Source organism: Semicossyphus pulcher, unplaced genomic scaffold (assembly GCF_022749685.1).
Source record: "Semicossyphus pulcher isolate SPU_LCO1_2020_fin unplaced genomic scaffold, fSemPul1.0.p SCAF_22, whole genome shotgun sequence".
Taxonomy (NCBI): Eukaryota; Metazoa; Chordata; class Actinopteri; order Labriformes; family Labridae; genus Semicossyphus; species Semicossyphus pulcher.
In genome coordinates, this window is record NW_027211696.1 from 9,859,983 (window position 1) to 9,879,355 (window position 19,373).

Genomic DNA, 19,373 nt, shown 5'->3' on the forward strand with positions numbered 1-19,373 from the left:
CGTCAGAGGAAAATGGCTGCAGTGTAAATATGCATCAAATCTTCTGATGTACCTACAGGAAATCTTTCAGCATTTTGCCTTGCCATTCATTTTGTTTTGTTTTTCTCCCTCTTTTTTTCATCCTTTGCTTTCTTCTCTCAGTGGTCACGGGGGTGAGTGAGATCATGAACACAGCCACAGTCTATGCATAAAACTCTCAATCGCTCCTCCTGTCTCCACCTCACGTCGCTGTCTTGAGATCCTGTGATCTGAATCCATCTTTCCACTACCTGTTTTTTGCCACTGAGCTCTGCTGTCAGTGTGATGTGTTGTATTTTTACCCCCTGATAAAAAACAACAACCCACCAGCCACAAATACTCATCTCTGTACCTCAATTGATGTCATTCTAGTCATTTAATAACCACCTGAACACGTCCCTTGTGAATCTTAGTACTCCACGACTGCAACACAAAAACTTAAAAGCATATTCTACTTATTATTTAACAGTAAATAGTTTATGATGGACATATCTTAACGTGTTATTATGTATATGTGTGGTGCATCTTGTGGGACTTGTACTTCCACTGTCTAGAGATTTTAGTCTGGAATTGCTGAATATTTAAATTATTCTGAATAAATGAGTGTATGTATATGGAAATAATATTTGAAAAACCTATAAAAATGTGTAATGCAGTGATGTACATGGACCTTGGCAGGTTGTTTGATACTTTTAGCTTGTTGCAGAGAGGGTGTTTCTTGTTTTTCTTGTCTCTCTATGTTTGTAGAAAAGCAGGGAGAGACGGTGCGAATGTGTGAACTCCTGCAGAATCCAGGCCCTGCATCTTGTTCAACCTGCTGTGGATGAAACGGTGACTTTACTCTGCGGGACTGCCATGCTTTGTCAACACATTAAAAAAAACTTCAGTGTACTGAATGGAGCGTCTTCTTTCTTCTTTGTGCAAAAAGACATTAGCAGAACAGCCACATGGGATCTGTGGAGTGAGGTTGTCACCAATGATAGAAGGATTTTGGAGGAATAAAACAAATACACAGTCAAGGGCAGACTGCACAAAGATTTCAGTCTTGTCTATACTATTGCTACGCCCTCCGCTTAGGCGGCCCTATGGGGCTAACAACTATTCACAATCTAACCCAAAAATAAGCATGTAAAACACCTGATACACTCAAATACATGAGATTTATGAGAAGAGACATCCAAATCATTAGTTTAAGATCAACAATCGATCGACACACTTTCTATAAATAAGCTTGAGCTTAAGAAAATTGTGATGGGCATTTTCACTCATCTCTGAAACATCCATTCATCCATTATCTATACCAGGGGTGGGCAACCCTGCTCCTGGAGGGCCACCTTCCTGCATGTTTTAGGTTTCTCCGCACTCTAACACACCTGATTCGAATGATCTGCTCGTTATCAACCAACTGAAGCGTCTCAGGGGATTGGTAACGAGCGAAACATTGGAATCAGGTGTGTTGAAGGTGAAGGTGGCCCTCCAGGAGCAGGGTTGCCCACCCCTGATCTATACCGTTTATCCTGTTCAGGATCGAGGGGGGGGCTGGAGCCTATCCCAGCTGTCATTGGGCGAGAGGCGGGGTTACACCTTGTACTTTTACTAGTCACCAGTCAATCACAGGGCTGACACAGAAACAACCAAAGTCACATTCACACCTAAGGGCCATATTAGAGTCACCAATTAACATAACGAGCATGTCTTTGGACTGTGGGAGGAAGCTTGAGTACCCGGAGGGAACCCACGCATGCACTGGGAGAACATGCAAACTCAACACATAAAGGCCCCCTATGTTCAAACCAGACATAGAAATTCAATGTTTATGACTATGACACATTAAAATGCGTCCGGTAATTTTACTACCAAAGTCACAGAAGAACATTTAGGAGAATAAAAATCATACAGGAGTCAAGACACAAAGTGTTCAAGTTGCTCAATCAGCTTTATTCAGGAGAAGGGGAGAAAATATTACTCAAGGAAGAAAAAACAAATCAGTAAGCTTCTGTCAGAAGCAGCCCTCCAACAAATCAGTTCTCTGAAAGATCCTTCATTTCCATCCAACACTTCTATTTTACATTAAAACTGATTAGTTGAGATACTAACTTATTCCAAATAAATAGAATATTTCCTCTTTTTTTTAGTCAATCTTTGTAATAAATCACAGCCAGTCAGTAACCGCCGCCGACGCCCGACTCCGAACTAACAGGCATACACACACTTCACACTGCCAGTAAATACGGCAGAGCAGCTTTCCCCCCACACACCAGGCAGAATATTATACAATATGTTACACAGTTACAGTATATACACCACCTCCTTTACAGTAAAGACAATAGATGATTTCATGTTGCTATTGGTTTCAATCACACGTTACATATTTAACAGTGAATTAGAAAGCGTGGGAATTTATTTCATCCACATTGTTTTCAATTTGCAAGCCCCGAAACAACACTAAAATTATTTTATTGTATATTTACTCTTAGTCTGACCACTCCCAAAATCAAAGTGAAGGAAAATCATATTTTTGTGGCACATTTTAAAAAGGAAAAAAAAAGTGACGGAACGCTACAACGCGAGGAATTTATAAATTAAGAATGTCAACGAAGCGCTGCTGTTTGGGGCAGATGTAGTGCACCGATCACACACAGCACGGCCTCCACATTATACTTTAAATACATTTTGCGTTCTATAATTAGGCTTAAAATACCAGAATTTACCCTAACGCTTCCTGTCCCGTTATTTTTAGTGATTACTTACAAGTGTGCAGTTTAATAATTGAACTAAAGTGTCCTCTATGTCAAAGTAAACACGACAGATCTTAAACTTCCAAGACATCCAAAATAAGAGGGTAAAAATACCTCAATAAAGTAGCAAAAAGATGTAGAGCGAGACCCTCGTGGCATTGCAAACTCAAATCATGGAGAGACTCTTAGAAAACAGAGGCTCCTGCCGCGATTTGATCTGAAATGATGAATGAAAGGCCGTCGTCGTGCCGCTCTTTGTGTTCAGATGTGAGCGGAGAGCGTCGATCTACATGTGAATATGAGCATCTTCATTCATTCGTTCAGATGTCTTGCTGTTAATGCCCAGAGGAGATCAAGTTAACTTATAAATTATAAACAAACCCAATCACGAGTTTTGTTTCTACAATTTTTTTGAAGGACTTCTCAAATTCTGATTGGTCCCTCACTTTCAGGAATAACTTCTTGAATGTCATTACTTCTAGTCATATTTACACACCTTCCTCCTTTATCCTCCGAGTGCAACACCGCACACACACTCGCCGACACGCTCCCAATTCATTCGCTTCGATCGGAAACCTCAGCGTAACACGAGGGCTTCATAGGATTCCTTTTTTTCCCCTCCTCCGCAGACGTTAATAAGAGACTCTGCGGTAGCGTCTGAAATTTGTCCCAAGGATGAGAAGCTTTGTACAGTTTTAGTGCAATCATACTTATATAATCTGATCTACAAATAAAGTACAACGGATGCAACTTTCGGCTGAAGGAAAGGTTTGGATCACACACACGCGCGTCACTCACACAGTCCAGTTGTAAATATGTGCATTGATTCGTCTTTGATATGTGGAGCTGCGAGCGAACGTAACAGAAAAGAACCCGCTCCTTTTTATAGTGTCGGTTTGTTTGGGAACTTTAAAGAACCCGTGAAGAAGAAGTTCCAGTTTGTAATGAGAGGCCGAGCTGCCGACCTAATGCCTCCTGATTAGATGAGTTATGAGTAAAGACAATACTTCCTGTAACTTCCTCAAGCCAATGAGCCTTGTATGTGTAACGCTAATGGCGTAAAGGTAAAGTAGAACTTAAACGTGGAGAGCAGCTACTTGCACCACAAATCTGAAGCAGATAAAACACTTAATAATCCGACTTAAAAGTGTTTTCCTTATGGGGTCTTTAAATTGCATCTCTCCCCTAAGTGACTGATAAACCACCTCTTTGTAACGCTGGTGATCTCTTTCAGTCGAACAGGATGTTTGACAACATCACACCACGAACATTTACATAAATTAACACACTGTACAAACATGACTCACTCTCAGTGTTTGGAGGAGAAGACGACCACGGAGAGATTAAAGGTTTTGCAACAGAACCAAACTGCGACACCTGCGTCCGTCTTCCTGATCCCGATCGTGTAACGAGCAAAAGCTGTTCCTATTTTCCTCACTGACTTTCTCTTACATCTTGCATCCCCTCCCTGCACCTTTTTCACGCCATCGTCGCTTCTCCTCACATTTCACGCGAACACGCACGTAAATAATCGGGTTATTACATTCAAACGTGATGCTCTTTTTTTTTTGGCATTTTTGTACAGTGAATTGTGTAAAAAGTGAGAGTTGCACACAAACAGGCTGCTACGTTTCGGACAGCTCTTTAAGTACTGTATCAGCCAGGGGACGGCCCCTTTATTGCACTTATGTGTAAGATGGGAGACACGAGAGGGGGGATGGGAATGACAAAAAGGGAATAATCAGATTGTGTTGAGAAATACTGATTATCATTTTCCTGGGGAGAGCATCGTAGATGGAAACAAACACAAGGATTAAAATGCTCTCTCTTATTCACCATGCACACATTAGTGCCAACACACAGAACAGAGAGGGGTCATCTTTCACATATCTGTGACCAGTTTTGCAGGGTGTCAAAGTTCTGTGATAAATAAGCTAGAAACTGTGGTGTCTAATATTCCCCAGACTTCAAGACATGTCCAATATCTCACACGCACACACGCACGTACGTAGCCTCTTGTCGCACCTCACACCACCAGGATCTTGACTTCGTCCTGTTCGTCCGGCCGGTAGAAGAAAGGGATGCACGGGTTCTCTCCGAGGAAGGGGGGCGATCTCAGCGCCCCCTGGGGGTTTTGGATCTCGTGGAGCAGCTGCATGATCTGCTGGGCCGTGCCGTCCTCGTTGGGCCCCAGAGGTTTGGAGTCGGTCTGGGCCGAGCCGGTGGAAAGCGTCTGGGATGAGGAGGCTTCATGGCCGGCGGAGGGCTCCGACAGGGGGATGATCTCCATGGCTTCTGGTGCAGAGAAAGAGAGGGAGAGCAGGAGGGTGAAGCTACACTGAATAAAACATAAAGAGCGCTTCAACAGTGCTACAGTTTGTGCCTACCTGCTCCACTGCCAGCATCGAGCTCTGAGTGTGCGTGTGCATGGTGCTCTGCGTGAATGTGATCCTCCCCGACAGGAAGCAGGTCAGGGTTCGCGGTGCCTGCGCCGGCTACAGCTCCTGCGTAGCGGCTGTACCAGTCGTTCCTCTCAGCCACCAGACGCATCACCAGATCCTGCAGCTCGGCCAGCTTCGCCTGATAAACGGGGGAGGACAAATAGACACGTGCAAAGAAATGTAAGTTTGGAGGAAAACAAAACAAAGCACGTTCAGTAAAAAGGTTGCTATATATCACCTTCATCTCCTCCTTGTCCTGGGCCAGCATGCTGATGTACTGCTCCTTCTCCTGGTGTTTCTGCTTCATGATGGCCCTCTGACTCTGGTACAGGGCTATGTACTCCCCTGGAGAGACATAAACAGGACATAGAGTTTTCTTCCTTTCTGTTTTAAGAGTGTTAATTCAACCAAAAGTTCTAAGTATACACAGAAAAAGTATCCCGCTGTCTCACCTATAGTGTCGGTCTCTCCAGACAGCTGGATGCAGCGGTGCTCCAGCTCCTCCACCCTCTCCTTCAGGTCAGCTTTCTCCTGCATGAGGGAGGTGAAACGCTGCTGAAGCTTGTCCATGGCGGCTTGCAGAGCGCGATGAACTTCCACTGGTACTCCTCCGTCTGGGGAAAAAGGGCCGCAAAGTTAACAGCTGGTTTACACAAAGCACTGCAAATACTAAATATTCAGGCAGTGTTTTTCTCGTCTTCCTCACCTGAATGCTCGTGGCTGTGTTCACAGTGACTATGTTGGTCCTGAGTGTGATCGTGCTCGTGATGATGGTCGTGAGCAGGTTGGTGGATGTGGTGTTGGTGCTCCAGGCTGAGGGCCACGGCGGCCTGGTGTCGGGCAGCCATGTGGAGCCGGTGCTCCTCCTCCAGCTGTCGTCTGACCTCGTCCCTCTCCGCCTCCAGCTCGGCCAAAGCTCCTCGAATAAACTCCTCCTGTGAGGTGCAAAAAGTTGAGGATAATGCCAAAATGATGTTACATTGTAATGTCTTTTCAGCGACATCGCACTGGATGTATTGTGTAAATGTCAACTTCCTCACCATCTCTGTCTGGCTCTCAAAGTCTTCTGGGATAACTATGGAGGAGGACTTCTTTGGGCTCTCGTGCAGGGACTGGCTTTCCACTCCATCGCCTTAGTGACAGAGTGAAATATATATAAAGAAATCCTTTATTACTTTTTCAATTTTAGAGGAAGGTGCACAAAAAGAAATAACATATAAAGAAGCTTTGAGATGGAGCCTTATTTTCCAATATACCAGTATAATAGTAAAAATGTTACCTTGGTCCCGAGGTGACGGACTGAGAGCTGAGCTGCTGAGCAGCTCCTTCACCTCCGCCTTCAGCTGCTCGTTGTCTCTGACCAGCAGGTCCAAATGCTCCTGTAGGGGGAGACAGAGGGGCGTTTAAAACAACAAGTCTGTTTGAGGTTGTCTGAGAGATATTGATGGGAACAGCACGCCATAAAAATACCACAACATACATGCATACATTATCATTGGACAAGGTGTTCCTGACATACACACCTGCGCTTGTTTGAGCTGATTGTGGCTGATCTCCAGCTGCACGCGGCCCTGGCTCTCGTCGTGCTGCAACCGGTCCATGAGCTGGATCTGCTGCAGGTACTGGTGGTGGAGCTGTTCCCGCTCTGAGGCGAGGGTCTGATAGCCTGCATGGTACTGCTGCAGGTGGGCGACTACCTGGTCCCTCTGCTCCAGCAGACCCTGAGTCTCCTTAGATTTCAGTTCCAGCTGGAGTCGAGGAAACGGAGAAATCAGCTGTGTTGTCATCTCTGTCTGGATGCTATTATTATACATTGCGCTACCATCTGTGCATGACATTAAGTACAGGGAAAAATACCTTAAACTGACCGTACCTGTTCTTTGACGTTGTGCAGGCCCTCTTGCAGTTCCCCCATTCTACGAGCCAGCTCCTTTTTCACGTGTTGCTCAGACTGAATGGCAGTGGTCAGCTCCATGTTCTCATTAGTCTGTACAAATGAAGGAGCAACAGGAATTTTGGCTTAAACACAGCAGTCTCCCACCCTTCAGGCTGCACTACATGAACAATATAAAGTCATCAAATAAAGACACAGATAGACAGCTACATTTTCATCCTCACCAGTTTGACGAAGCCGTTCTGTAGCTCAGCCAGCTGGTCCTTCAGCGTTCGGTTCTGGGTGAGCGCACGGCTAATAGTAGCCTTATCCGACTGAACGTCCTCTAACATGCGTCGGCGGTCCTCTGCCTCCTGGACTTCGCTCTCCACCTGCCGCTCCAGCTCCCCGAGACGCGTCTCCTGCTCCGCACACAGGCGGCTCAGCTGCTTGTTATCTCGCAGCTAGAGGAAACATCACAAAAGCTGGTTATAGACACACAAACCAGAGAGTACTAATGAGAAACATTACGTAATGAACAGAATGACCATTAAAAGGAACTTTGGTGAAGTGTAGTAGGGGCGTACAGGAACATCAGTGTGATTACCTGTGCCTGGTACTGTGCTGTCAGAGCTTCTTTCTCCTGGTACAGAGTGTTGAGGGACTCCTGCAGAGCCAGCTCGCTCTCTGACGGCCCCGAGGACTGAGGCTGTGCAGCATTCTGAGTCTGTCTCTCCTGGGACAACAGCGCTGTCGAGGAAGAAGCATGACAATCATGTTTAGTGTCAATGAAGTGTGCCCAGTCTCTAAGATGCTTTACTGTGACCCCTTTACACTAAGGCATAATCTTGCACTATTGCTAATTCTACTAAGGAGAGATATATGATATATATATAATGAGAGCTCCATGGTTCCTTCCCTACAATGCTTGCTCCCTACAATAAAGGTGTTCTTCACTTCAAAGAAACTTAAACTTAAACTTTTAAACTTAAAAGTCAGAACAAGGAAGACGCACTATATAAAGGCAGTGTGACTCTCTTACCTGCAGCGTGTTCTAGCTCTGTGATGCTGGCCTCCAGTTCTTGGACTCGGCTGATGTTTCTGTCCCTCTCCTCTGCAACCAGAGATACCTGGACACACAGAAAATTATTTAGTAATTAGTTTGAAATATAGACTGTATAAAAAGATGGACGACATGACAGCTCCCTAAAAGTGAAGCCTAAACTTTTAGAGTGCCCTCTGCTGACTGGCTGCAGTATAGGTCGTAAAGCCCGCCTCCTCCATGTTAACAGATGGGACATGAGTCAAATTATAAAATCTAAATACACACCAACATGGTTTCTGTCATTATAGTTAGTGCTTATCATGCTGATTTATGTCCAAGTCTTAGTTTTAATTAGTTATTTGATGCTGTAAAAAGGATGATTGACAGCTGTGTTGACAAATACGGCTCCTGCAGCCGATCTGTTCCGGATTAGCAGAGTCGAGGACGAACGGCGAGAGGAGACGTAACTAACACAATCACTACAGTCATTGAAGTTTCCATATCTTCCAAATCTGCTTGTGCTTCAACGTGACGTAATTTAAGTGTGTGTTTTGGTTAGCGGAAGTGGCTACAGCGGCTCCACCTGCATTTGGAGCTCTGGCTCCAGCGCAAGATGGCAGCGCCCGTCACAGGAGGTGTTTTGGCTTCAATTTCGTACAATGAGAGCAGATGGAGACGCGCCGTCCATCTTTATATACAGTCATTGGTTTCGAACCAAAACAAAAGAACAATAACAAGAACAAACCACTTTCTTCATTTTCAAAGCTTTAGCGCAGCATAAAGTCTATGCTGAAGCTACTGTAAGACGTACCTGTGTGAGCAGCTGTTCTGTTTTGTCCTTCCATACACGGCCCTCCTCCTGGATCTGCCCCGCATAGACGTCCCTCTCTGTCTGCAGCTGGGCAATCGACTCCATCAGCTACAACATCAGAAATATGAAGGGGAAAGGGGTGTTAACAAACCAACATTTTCAGATCATAAGAGATACTTGATAATTGTATTAATTTATGAAATATAGAAAAGAAGTGGAAGGTAGAGGACATCAGATGAGTCAGTAGGAAAATTATCATGACCTTTGCTGAGCTATAAGTTCAGAGGTTTTTGTACACACACCTGGTGATTGTGCGCCTCCAGCTGCTGCTTCTCTTCCGCCAGTAACTGGACCTGCTGGTTGGCACTGGAGGGATCTGACTGACTGGAGTACTGGAAAGAAATTAAAAAAAATATTGGCGTGAAATGCGGACATACATCAAAAGATAACATTTGGCTGCACTGCTGGCAAACAAACATTTTAGGCTCTGATCCCAAGCACTGGCTTTGTCATAGATTGGCTGTAATGTTGATCCACCACTGCCAATTATTGGTGAGATAAATGTGAGTGTCCTTACTAACCTGTTGCAGCATGAGGTCAGCCATCTCCAGCCTCTTGCGAAGATCATCCACCTCCAGCCTCATCGCTCCGTTCTCCTCTGTCCTCAGCTTTAGCTGCTCCGACAGCTCGGAGCTCTGCTGCTTCGACTCTTCACTCAAATTGCTGCAAACACACACACACACACAGATTGTTCATCATTTTAAATCTATAAGAGTTCAGTGTGACGTGGGGGACAATGCACAGCTTCTTAGCTAATTTGCATCTGTAGTCCCTGGGCAGGAAACAGAGAACAATAACAAGTAAAAATAAATGAATGTCCAAGTGATTCTTAAAGGGCCAGTTCACCGATTTTCAACCTTGGTCCTATCATGCTATTATGGGGAGCTAATGCCATTATTGTAGAAAAAAAAATGCTATTTCTCTCTGTGCCTTTGGAGGACGCTATCCGCTTCTCCAATGGGCCCTGGAAAACCTCCGCCAGATGACGCATTTTACGTAGTCTGGCCAGGGAGCTCGCTAAACTACACTTCCTCAATCTAAGACGGCCGCCAACGATGTCATGTCTCGTTCAAAATCATCAGGTTTGAAACGTAGACTGCAGACCTGAAGATTTTTGAAGACCCACCGGTATATTCTCGTCAATGTTTCGGATTCTGTACCACTCTGAGCCATTGCCGGCATCGAAACGGTAGTATTTCACTCCAGTCTCTCTCGCTGGGCCGTTCCTTTCAGAGTGAGGGGCGCAGTGCATGCTGGGTGTTGTAGGAATGTAGAACGGGCGAAACCACGAGCTGTTTGTACAACTGTCTCCACAGCTATGGCGCCAACTTCAAATATTATTGCTTCTATCGATCACAGAGAACACCAGCTTTGACTGACAGTGGCTTTTTGAATGTCTCCTTTAACAGACCCTCTGCTGTGGAAATATTAGCGTGAACATGACTTTGTGTATGCGAGGGTAAAGTGACTTACTTTAGTCTAAACACCTCTAGCCTCAGGCTGTCTCTCTCCTTTTCAAATTCTTTGTTGTGCTGGAGACAGAAAGGGAAAAAAAAACTAATCAGACAGCGGGAAAGAAACATCTCAGGGAATAATTTAAAACATGAATTTATCTATGCTACATGCATGCACCTCATTGAGAGTCAAAATGGTTCTATTATGTCATGTCTCTGTATCGCCGAGGGGGCAATTACTGCGATGTGTGGTACCTTTTCAAACTGTTTCTGCTGCGTTGAGACAGAGGACAGTGTTCTCTCCAGCTCCGACACTCTCTGCTTTGTTGCCTGCAGACGGTTATTCAACTCCTCTGCCTCACCTACACACGCACAGACACAAAGAAAGACAGACACACAAATTGTTCACTAACTGCAGTAGGTGAGGTGAGATCTCGCCAAGATGAAAAACTGGCATTCGAGTGCCCGATCATCTGATTTTAAAACACACACACCTGTTTTTTGCCGTGCAGCCTGTTGTGTGTATTGTAGTGCAGTTTGTAGCTCTGATTTCTCTGATACCAGGATACCAATGGTCTGGATGTGAACCTTAAGAGAAGACAGACAAACAGAGAATATATACGTTGACTAACTTTCCATCACGTCGTTGAATTAGGGACGGGAGGGTTGAAACGAGAAAGGGGCAAGGAGGACGTTAAAGTCTGCCATGACACATTTTCAGAAGCAAATTCAATCAATGTGTTCTGGGAGGTTACCTGTAATTGCTCCCGCATGGCTCCCTGCTCTTTTGAAAATCTCTGCTCGAATTCCTTTCGCTCCTGAGGGAAGAAAAATACCAACGTTTATGAATGACCAGAATAGAGATGGAAAAGAACAGACAGAGAGAGGGTAACGTCTTACCTTTTGTAGCTGATCCGAGAACCCCTGAGATTGCTGTACCTGCCAGACCAACAGGGTAGAAGGTTAATTTTTGGAGAGATCAACGTGTATTTCATCATCCCAGAAAGGTTACACAATATCTAGGTCTTTAAGACATAACCAAACTACAAGCAGAAAAGATTTCATCTGCATGCTAGAGAGGACAGGGACAGCTCAAAGTAGGAACCTGTTCTGTTTCTATGTTGAGGCTACTGTTGTTAGTGTGCTTACAATAAGGCATCATATTATGAGAGCTCTAATTATACTTTAGTCAACCTAAATGAAAGATAATTTACATAAGAACCATGCATGATGTTAGCAGCGTGGGTACTTAAGATGACATGCAGAATGCAAACATTACATGCACTGATGTGGTACTTGTGGGATGACTGGAAAAAAGGGGGCTACTCCGATCACACAGACATGCACACACATACACACACACACACACACACACAGCTTCTTACCAGCTGGTCTAGCTTGGTATTGAGCTGAGAGTTTGTTAGGTTGCTGGACTCCAGGGCGGCTGCCAGCTCCTGGTTCCGACTCTATCACGTGCACACATGCATCCGGGAAAGAACAAATTAAAAAAAAAGAGTGCAGTGGCAAAAAGTCAAACAAAGAATACGTGGTAGGAGCAGAAGAGTTCAAATGTGAATTATTAACATGAAGGAAAAACAATAGAACCTCCACAAGTGGTGCAAAAAAATGTGTTTCGATAATGACATGTGAGGCAGATAATTAAAATAAATGATGGTTGTTAAACTCATTAATGGAGCCAGTTTAAAGGTAGGGGAGCGTCATTACAGTCAATCTAACATGTCCTTAATGTCTCCAGGCTGTCATAGAAAGTCTGAGAGTTTCTAAGTTGCGCTTAATGGGCCGATTAAAAAGGCTGTCTCAAAAAAATAAAATCATAGTTTTTTGGCCTTTGCCTTTATTAAAGGGGGGTATTATGCTGTTTTAAGACATATATATAATGTTACAATGTTGGATGTCCAGACTAAACATGGGTCAAGTTCCAGATCTGTAGGTAAAAGTCTGTTGGAGTAATCTCCAGGCTTCTCAGCTCAGTCTGCAGACTGCTGTGGACGCCGGGTTTCACACAGTTTTTACTACACGCTGCACTTTGTGACATCACAAAGTGGGGATGACGTGCAGCTAAAGGACAAGGGACAGAGTCGAGGACCGACCGCCAGACCGGCACCCCTAATTGATACATTTACTCAGACATCTAATCTGCCTTGCATCAACGTGTCAATCATCAATCCATCTAGCAATCGTCTGAAATACCTGAAATTTTTTTAGGATGCATTATGACAACCACATTGTTAGCTTGTACTTGTACTTGTATCATGTATAAGATAAATCAAAGGGCAAGGCACACTTTGGGGAGTAGATATGATGCACGTTGTGTGGTTAATTAGATTACACAAAGTCAGAAAGGTCGAAAGTTTTGGGTATTTTACACAGACGGCATTGAAAACATGAGTCTAACCATTACACACAGCCAGATAGCCAGCATACTGTCCTGTATCAAATAAAGTGCTGCAAAAGTTAAGCCACTCTACCACAGTATGTTCGGGAATTGAGTTTCACCTCATATGCAGGCCTGCTTTTAATGTCATGGCTGCCTCTTCACTGTAAATCCCCTGGTATTAAGATGCTATTAAATGACCTGACTGGCTTTTAACTGAGGTTTCAGATTTTACCTTCTGCGTGTTAGATTTCCATCTTACCTCCAGTTCTCTTTCACTGACAGAAGATGCACCATCTCCATTCACGTAAGCAGCAGATGTCTGAAATGAAACGGACACGCACATTAGGTGGTTTATATGCAGTAAATGTGCGGCCTCAACTCCTCAGCAGTGAATCTCCCACAAAAACACTGTTTCTGTAGCAATGCATGAGGTGCATGATTTAATGAACAATGACCTGTCTGTATGAGCTTAAAGCAGATGCATTGCAGATGAGCAATCTGTTTAGTCAGCAGTTGTAGCACCTGCATTTCACCACCATGTGGGGCAACAAAACCCTTAAAATATCTCCTTAAAAGTAAATAAATAAGCTTATAGTATCAATGTAAAACCCAGTATAAGATCTGCAATATAATACCCATCTTATTAAAAGTAATAAGCACACTTCCTGATTGGCTGTTGACTGTGCAAGCCGAGTTCAGAGGATATATATGAAGCAGGTTCGCAGTTGATGCTGCCAGCGTGCTTGAGGCCATTGGGAACAACTGGCAAATTTGAAAATGCCTCCAGTGCATTCCTGCCAAGAATAGACGCGACACCCTCTTGGTGGGAGTGCACATCAGTGGCAGAGTGTTATTGTAAAAAGTCTTACAGTGTATGACAAAGAAGTGTGTGTCTGCGAGGGAGGGAGAGAGAGAGACAGGATGACAGCGGCAGTTTTAAAGTCGTACCTCAGAGACCAGGCCGTTCAGCTGCTGGGAGAGCTGTCGCAGGCTCTCTGTGGAAGACAGGGGTCTGCAGAAAACACACACATTAACTGTTATTTACTATGTTGCATTAGTAATTAACAATTACTTTTATCATTGCAATTTTTTCTCCTCACCTTTTTTCCTCTGCTAAGCTGTCATTGCCGTTGGTGTCAGGATAGTCCTGCAGAAAGAAAGTAAGAGAGAGAGATGGAGAGAAAAAAGGGACAGAAAACACGGAGTGAACATTTGATAAAAAGAAATGTGTGATGACGATGCACATTATGCAATTCACAAACAAAAGCAGCAGATTGTTTTCATCTCACACGTATTAGCAACAGACTTTTAAATTCAGTACGTGCAGACAAACACGAGCACGTACGACAGGGAGGTATTAAGAGAGAGACACACACCTGCAGGTCAGCGTTGTGACCGGCAGACTCAGGATTAGTAGCAGTGTTAGCGCTAGCGGGGTTAGACACGGGTGAGCCGCGACAGGGCTCGCCCGCTGGGTCCTCCAGCGGCTGAGGATCTGAGGACCCCGTGACCTCCGTGTCTGCAAACGTCTGGGGTGACACACACACACGCAAAAAATGCACACACTGGTTACATGCTGAGAAAAGGAGCTGTTATGATCACAATGATGTTTAAATGTGTTTCCATTAACTTCAGTTAAATTGATCTAAGCAGACATAATATAATAAGATAGTGGAGGAATTGTTGGTATTTGCGAATGCAAGCTCTGAGCTGTGGCAGGAAAGCTGCTTCCCTGATCCCCATGGGGCTCTCTGCAACACTTGCAGAATGAAAGCACTGAAAAGAAGTCAGGCTGTGCTGTGTAAATGAGTGAATAAGCCTTCTATGTTGCTTGAGTTTCTCTGACTTTGAAGCTAAAGGCAACAGAGACAGCTGTAATTATATGTAGTAGATAAATGATACTTTTAGTGCAGGCAAACAAGACACAAGAAAAACAAAAGCACATAAGTAGCAATGAGAAAATAGTTTCTTGTTTACTGATGCATGCCTGCAAGATGCACCCAGGCTCATATATCACATGCAACAACTGATCAAGGTGCATCCCGTTAGCCACAATGAACTTTAACATAAGATGGTGTAGAAGATAACCAACACTCAGATGACCTCCGAGAAACAACTGTGCACCCTCATCTTGTCTCATCCATTAACGCACTCTCTTAACAAGGATTTAGGGTGCATAACAACAATGCAAGAGTTTGCACTCAGCTTGGTCCCATGCTTCCTGCTCTTTGAGACTCAAACAAATATGTGCACTCGACGGAAGAAGCAGGTCAGAATGGAAAAGCAGGGGGAAATAATAAATACCACATGAGGAGTAGCTGAAGTAGAGATGGAAAAAAAACAGGCGGGGCAGAACGGAGACAGGAAAGACAGAGCGAGACAGACAGAGGCTCACCTGACTGTTGCCATAAGGAGGGAGGACTACTCCATTGCTTTGAGTAAAAGCTTTCAAAATACGGTCAAACTACAGGAAAGAAGAAAGAAAGGTGGAGGAGGAGGCGTGAAAGGGGAGAGAACAGTTTAGCCAGTGATAGAGATTTAAGGGAAACAGGCACAGAGAAGCAGCTGCTAGGAGACATTTTTAAAAGGAGGAGGGATATGTAATGAGGAGACACAGAGGCTAGTGCATCCAGTCAGCTGACAACCAAGGCTCCTTAATAACCGTAAATGAATCACTAAAATTCACGTAAACAACACTTAAGTCTGAACAGGTGCTGCACAGATGTTTCCTAAATGTTACCTGTGAATCCAAAGCTGCTCCAGGTTCCTCAACAATTAGCTCCACAAGCTAACAAATTGACCTTGCTCACATGTCTCCTTTTAAAATAGCATGTGCCACCTTTGCCTTTTGATTGATTGAAAAGTTAGACGGTCTTAAAGGTCAAAGAAATATGCTTTAGTAAGAGGCAGGAAAAAAAGTGAAGTGAATCAGTCTTCTCTGCTTTACACCCTAAAACTTCCCTTGGTTGTTTCCAGCATCAACATAAGACCCTGTTTAGACTACAAGACTCTATCTACAAATAATAAAAGAACAGATAATTAAATGTGGTTGGAAAAATAACAGCATCAGAACAAACAATGAGACATTGCAGCAAGCTCTCAGATTCAAATCAGGCTTTGGAGAACTGCTGGCCGACATTGTTGGCGGAAAACTGACCTGAGAGTCAGCCCCTGTGTGTGAAAGCTGTGTGCCAGAGTCACATGTCTAACTGTGTGTCCTCACTGACTCTCTCAATTTGCTTGCCAGAACCTTAAAAGCAGACCACACGGAATGAGACGTGTTCGATATTGAGCTCAAACATATGTGACATTTTGAGCTCTCCAGAATCCCGAGTTAAAACACATCAGCAGAGCATGGTTTGTAATTCATACAAGTCTGTGTAATGTTAAGCATCTGACGGTGATTCACCGCTTCCATGATAATGATTATTTAATTATCGTGAATCAGATGTAGAATTTGCTGTTTTGATAAGGATCACTTCCTGTGCATCTGTCCACATGCTATCCATTCAGACAAGAATCAAACAAGAACCTATTAATAGCTAGAGCATGAGCCCTTTATCTTCCTGTTGTTGCATATATTTTGAAAAGCGCCTCATGAAATAAGGCTGATGTTTCACAACCAAATTGCAAAACCAAATGACACCTAATGTGTTAAGGCTTAGACAAACGTCTACTGTGTGTGGCAAACCTTGTTGCAGACTTGAGAAACTTCACCATGCAATGATCTGTGTGTGCTTGAAATTCAAACGATATTAAACAAATTACAACTGCATTATAACCATGGGCAGTATAATGTTCATCTCTTTACAGTGTCCGTTTCTTTCCTGGAAAGTCGTCCTGTCCGCCCTGTCAGCTACTACTGTGTTGTTGCCAGTGTGGGCTTGATAGCGGACTAAAGCTTCTGCCTACTTTATAGTAATTCAGCCGTATCAATTTACAAGCAGCATTTCTTTTCTGTGACAAATGGCTGAGCAGGACATTACAAATCATTCCACTAGAGAAAACAAACAATACAGGACTTAATCTACCAGCGTGCAGTTCTCTTCTATCAGGTATGCGCTGCTCTGCTTTGTTGCTGTTAAAATGTTCCTATTGAAATGTTGCAGATTGTATGCAGAACATGTGCATACACAAAACACTGTTTCTTCTGCCTAAGCAGAAACATAACAGTCAATGTGAATTGTTCAGAATAGTAAGATTTATATCACAGGGTCACAAAAGGTTGAGAACCCACAAAGGACAGAGAGAGAGGTTGTTATTTGACGAACAACGCAGAATGACAAGCAGGCAAATAGGTGGAACGACTAGGAATGACTTACATTGACTGGAGAGTTTCTGTCTGTTGAAGATGCATCGTGCTGGTTCGGTCCCTTCACCTTCCTCTTCTTCTTCGCCCCTGCTCCACCACCTCCTCCACCACCACCGCCCTTTTCCCCTCCCACACTAGAAGGGGAGCTCTTCTGCTGAAACTCCTTCAGCTGAGCAGCAAATAAAGAAAAAAGTAAACGTAAAACATGTGCAGCGAGTGATGGAAAACTTCTCTGCAGCCTTTTTTTAATAAATGACCCTGTATTCCTTTTCTTTGAACACTGATTGGTAATAATATCAAGACTAGATGCATCGCTGGAGGGATCTCTCAAGCTTAATAAGGGGATGTAAATTTTGATCTGAGAGGAAAATACAGCAGTTACTCAAAAACTAAAAATGTTTTTAATGTAGACTGAAGGCATAGCTACTGTCGAGAGGTTATTGGCTGTAATTATGACTTGCTTGACTGTCCTAAACCAAACAAGATGAAGTCGATAACTTGTGGTAAACTATTATCATCTGTGCTTAGGTAATGCGTTTGTTTTGGCATTTGGCCCGTGACAGCTGCCGTATGGCACCAGAGAAGATCAAAGGGGGAACTAAAACACTAATGATGAACTGCAGCTAAATGTTACATTTTATCAGCACGACCACTAATCCACAAATGCTGTTAGACAGCAAGAAAAGCTGACGAGTCATTTCCTGAAGCTCACATTTCACAACTGATAAGGCCATCTTCCTAACAACACACCTAGCCAAAGCCCCCAGCAGGACAGGACAAGAGGGGTGTCAGCTGTCAAAACAGTCCCCGTCATTCTATCAAGCTAACTGTGCTACAATGCTAGCTCAGTGTTTGTTTTAAATTTGCTTATTTTTGTCCATTTCTTAGATAACTGAGCCATCCTGCAGATAAGGTAGAAAGCTGCCCGACTGCTGTGTGGCATTCTTTACATTCACACATAGCCAACTATTCATCAGTTAGCCAGCCTGCTAACGATAACTTGCCTCAGTTAGCACGTTAAGGTTTGCTAATAACATATTCAACATTAGCTAGAAAGACACATGAAACCACAGGGTAAAGAGAGTAAGTTAAGTTAATCACTGACTAGGTAAACGGAGGGGGATGCTATAAATGTCTCAATTAACTAAAAATAGTCTACATAATCTGGAAAAGTTAATGCTATCAATAGAGGCCCAGAACAAGCACCGGTGTGTCCTGCGCATTGAAGCCTCAAGAGTAGCGAGAGAGGTGGGACGAGCGACAGCGCAGAGGTCGGACGACGTGTAATGACAACACCCCTGCTCCGCCAAGAAATGTATAACAAAACGGAAAAAGCACCGGCAACACAAACACGCAGATTTATGATAGGTCCAGTGCTTCCTAAGATTTTAGGCCAGGCAAGTTGAAAGATACTTTACCTTTTTCTTAGCTGCAGCGAGTTTAATTTGCCTGCTCTGGTCGGCCATACTGCTGCTCTGGTCAACGGACCGAACCACGTCATCAGTTTGCTGTCTGTTGGTGTCTCTGCCGATAGGGGGCGCAGCGCTGGGCCTGTGTTTCTTATACAAATGTTGCTTTAGTGAAATTTTCACTTTCACGCTGTTTCAATTTCAGTTCATATGCATCTTGTATTAAATGTAAGGTGTAAAAAATATGTATTGCTGTTATATTTTAAACAAAATTGAACCCCTTTACTTTTTTTTGCTGTATTTTATTTATTTATTTATTTATTTTTGTTTCAACCATTACTTTGTAAGCATCTTAAATGTTCATATTTTTATTTGTTATTGCTACTGATATTGTTGCTTTTATTATATATGGTTGTTGTTGTAGTTAATGATAATAATCATTAGTAATTTGAGAGAAAGATTTTATTTATTATCATGATATATAATTACTGCGTATTCTTTATTTTTATTATTTCTATGATTTATTTATTTATTATGTAATTATTATTATTATTTAAAATAAATATGCATACACCTGCTCTGTTGGAATGGAATTGTAAAATAAGCATCCTGTTAATAAAAACAAATCTTGAAAAAAAAAAAAAAAAGTAAGCACTTATAATTTGATTATCTGTCTTTACTGAGATTTGTGACATTTGTAGCTTTCATTCATGTTGGTCACTCTCTTATTTGTGTTCCTCTAGGTGTGTTCACTACTATAAACATGCAAGAATATGCATTATGGTTAACAAAGATCAATGATATACACTCACTG

At 43.3% G+C, this 19,373-nt stretch overlaps 1 protein-coding gene across 6 annotated transcripts; it reads right to left on the reverse strand.

Annotated features, from left to right (window-relative positions):
- Positions 1-1,935: 1,935 nt before the first annotated feature.
- Positions 1,936-18,640, reverse strand: golga2 (golgin A2). Of its 6 annotated transcripts, XM_069673186.1 has the most exons (28): positions 18,569-18,640; positions 17,161-17,319; positions 15,234-15,302; positions 14,215-14,367; positions 13,939-13,985; positions 13,787-13,850; positions 13,098-13,157; positions 11,826-11,906; positions 11,341-11,379; positions 11,196-11,258; positions 10,935-11,028; positions 10,696-10,802; positions 10,460-10,518; positions 9,508-9,649; positions 9,229-9,318; positions 8,927-9,034; positions 8,113-8,200; positions 7,678-7,820; positions 7,316-7,534; positions 7,071-7,184; positions 6,721-6,945; positions 6,477-6,576; positions 6,238-6,329; positions 5,904-6,132; positions 5,650-5,811; positions 5,436-5,542; positions 5,144-5,336; positions 1,936-5,051 (listed from the first exon to the last, which is right to left on the reverse strand). In XM_069673186.1, the coding sequence occupies exons 1-28, from the start codon at positions 18,614-18,616 to the stop codon at positions 4,783-4,785; spliced, it is 3,324 nt and encodes a 1,107-aa protein (XP_069529287.1). In that variant the 5' UTR covers positions 18,617-18,640; the 3' UTR covers positions 1,936-4,782. The 6 variants fall into 6 exon arrangements, with proteins under 6 accessions (XP_069529287.1, XP_069529289.1, XP_069529288.1 ...); XM_069673188.1 differs by lacking the exon at positions 15,234-15,302 and having other exon boundaries at positions 1,936-5,048; XM_069673187.1 differs by lacking the exon at positions 15,234-15,302.
- Between the last annotated feature and the right edge of the window lie 733 nt (positions 18,641-19,373).

Coding starts and splice junctions, on each gene's coding strand:
- golga2 (XM_069673186.1), bottom strand. CDS start 18,616: ATGGCCGACCAGAGCAGGCAAATTAAACTCGCTGCAGCTAAGAAAAAG. Junction 7,185..7,315: donor AGAACGGCTTCGTCAAACTG/GTGAGGATGAAA, acceptor TCATTTGTACAG/ACTAATGAGAACATGGAGCT. Junction 5,543..5,649: donor TGGAGAGACCGACACTATAG/GTGAGACAGCGG, acceptor ATGTCTCTCCAG/GGGAGTACATAGCCCTGTAC.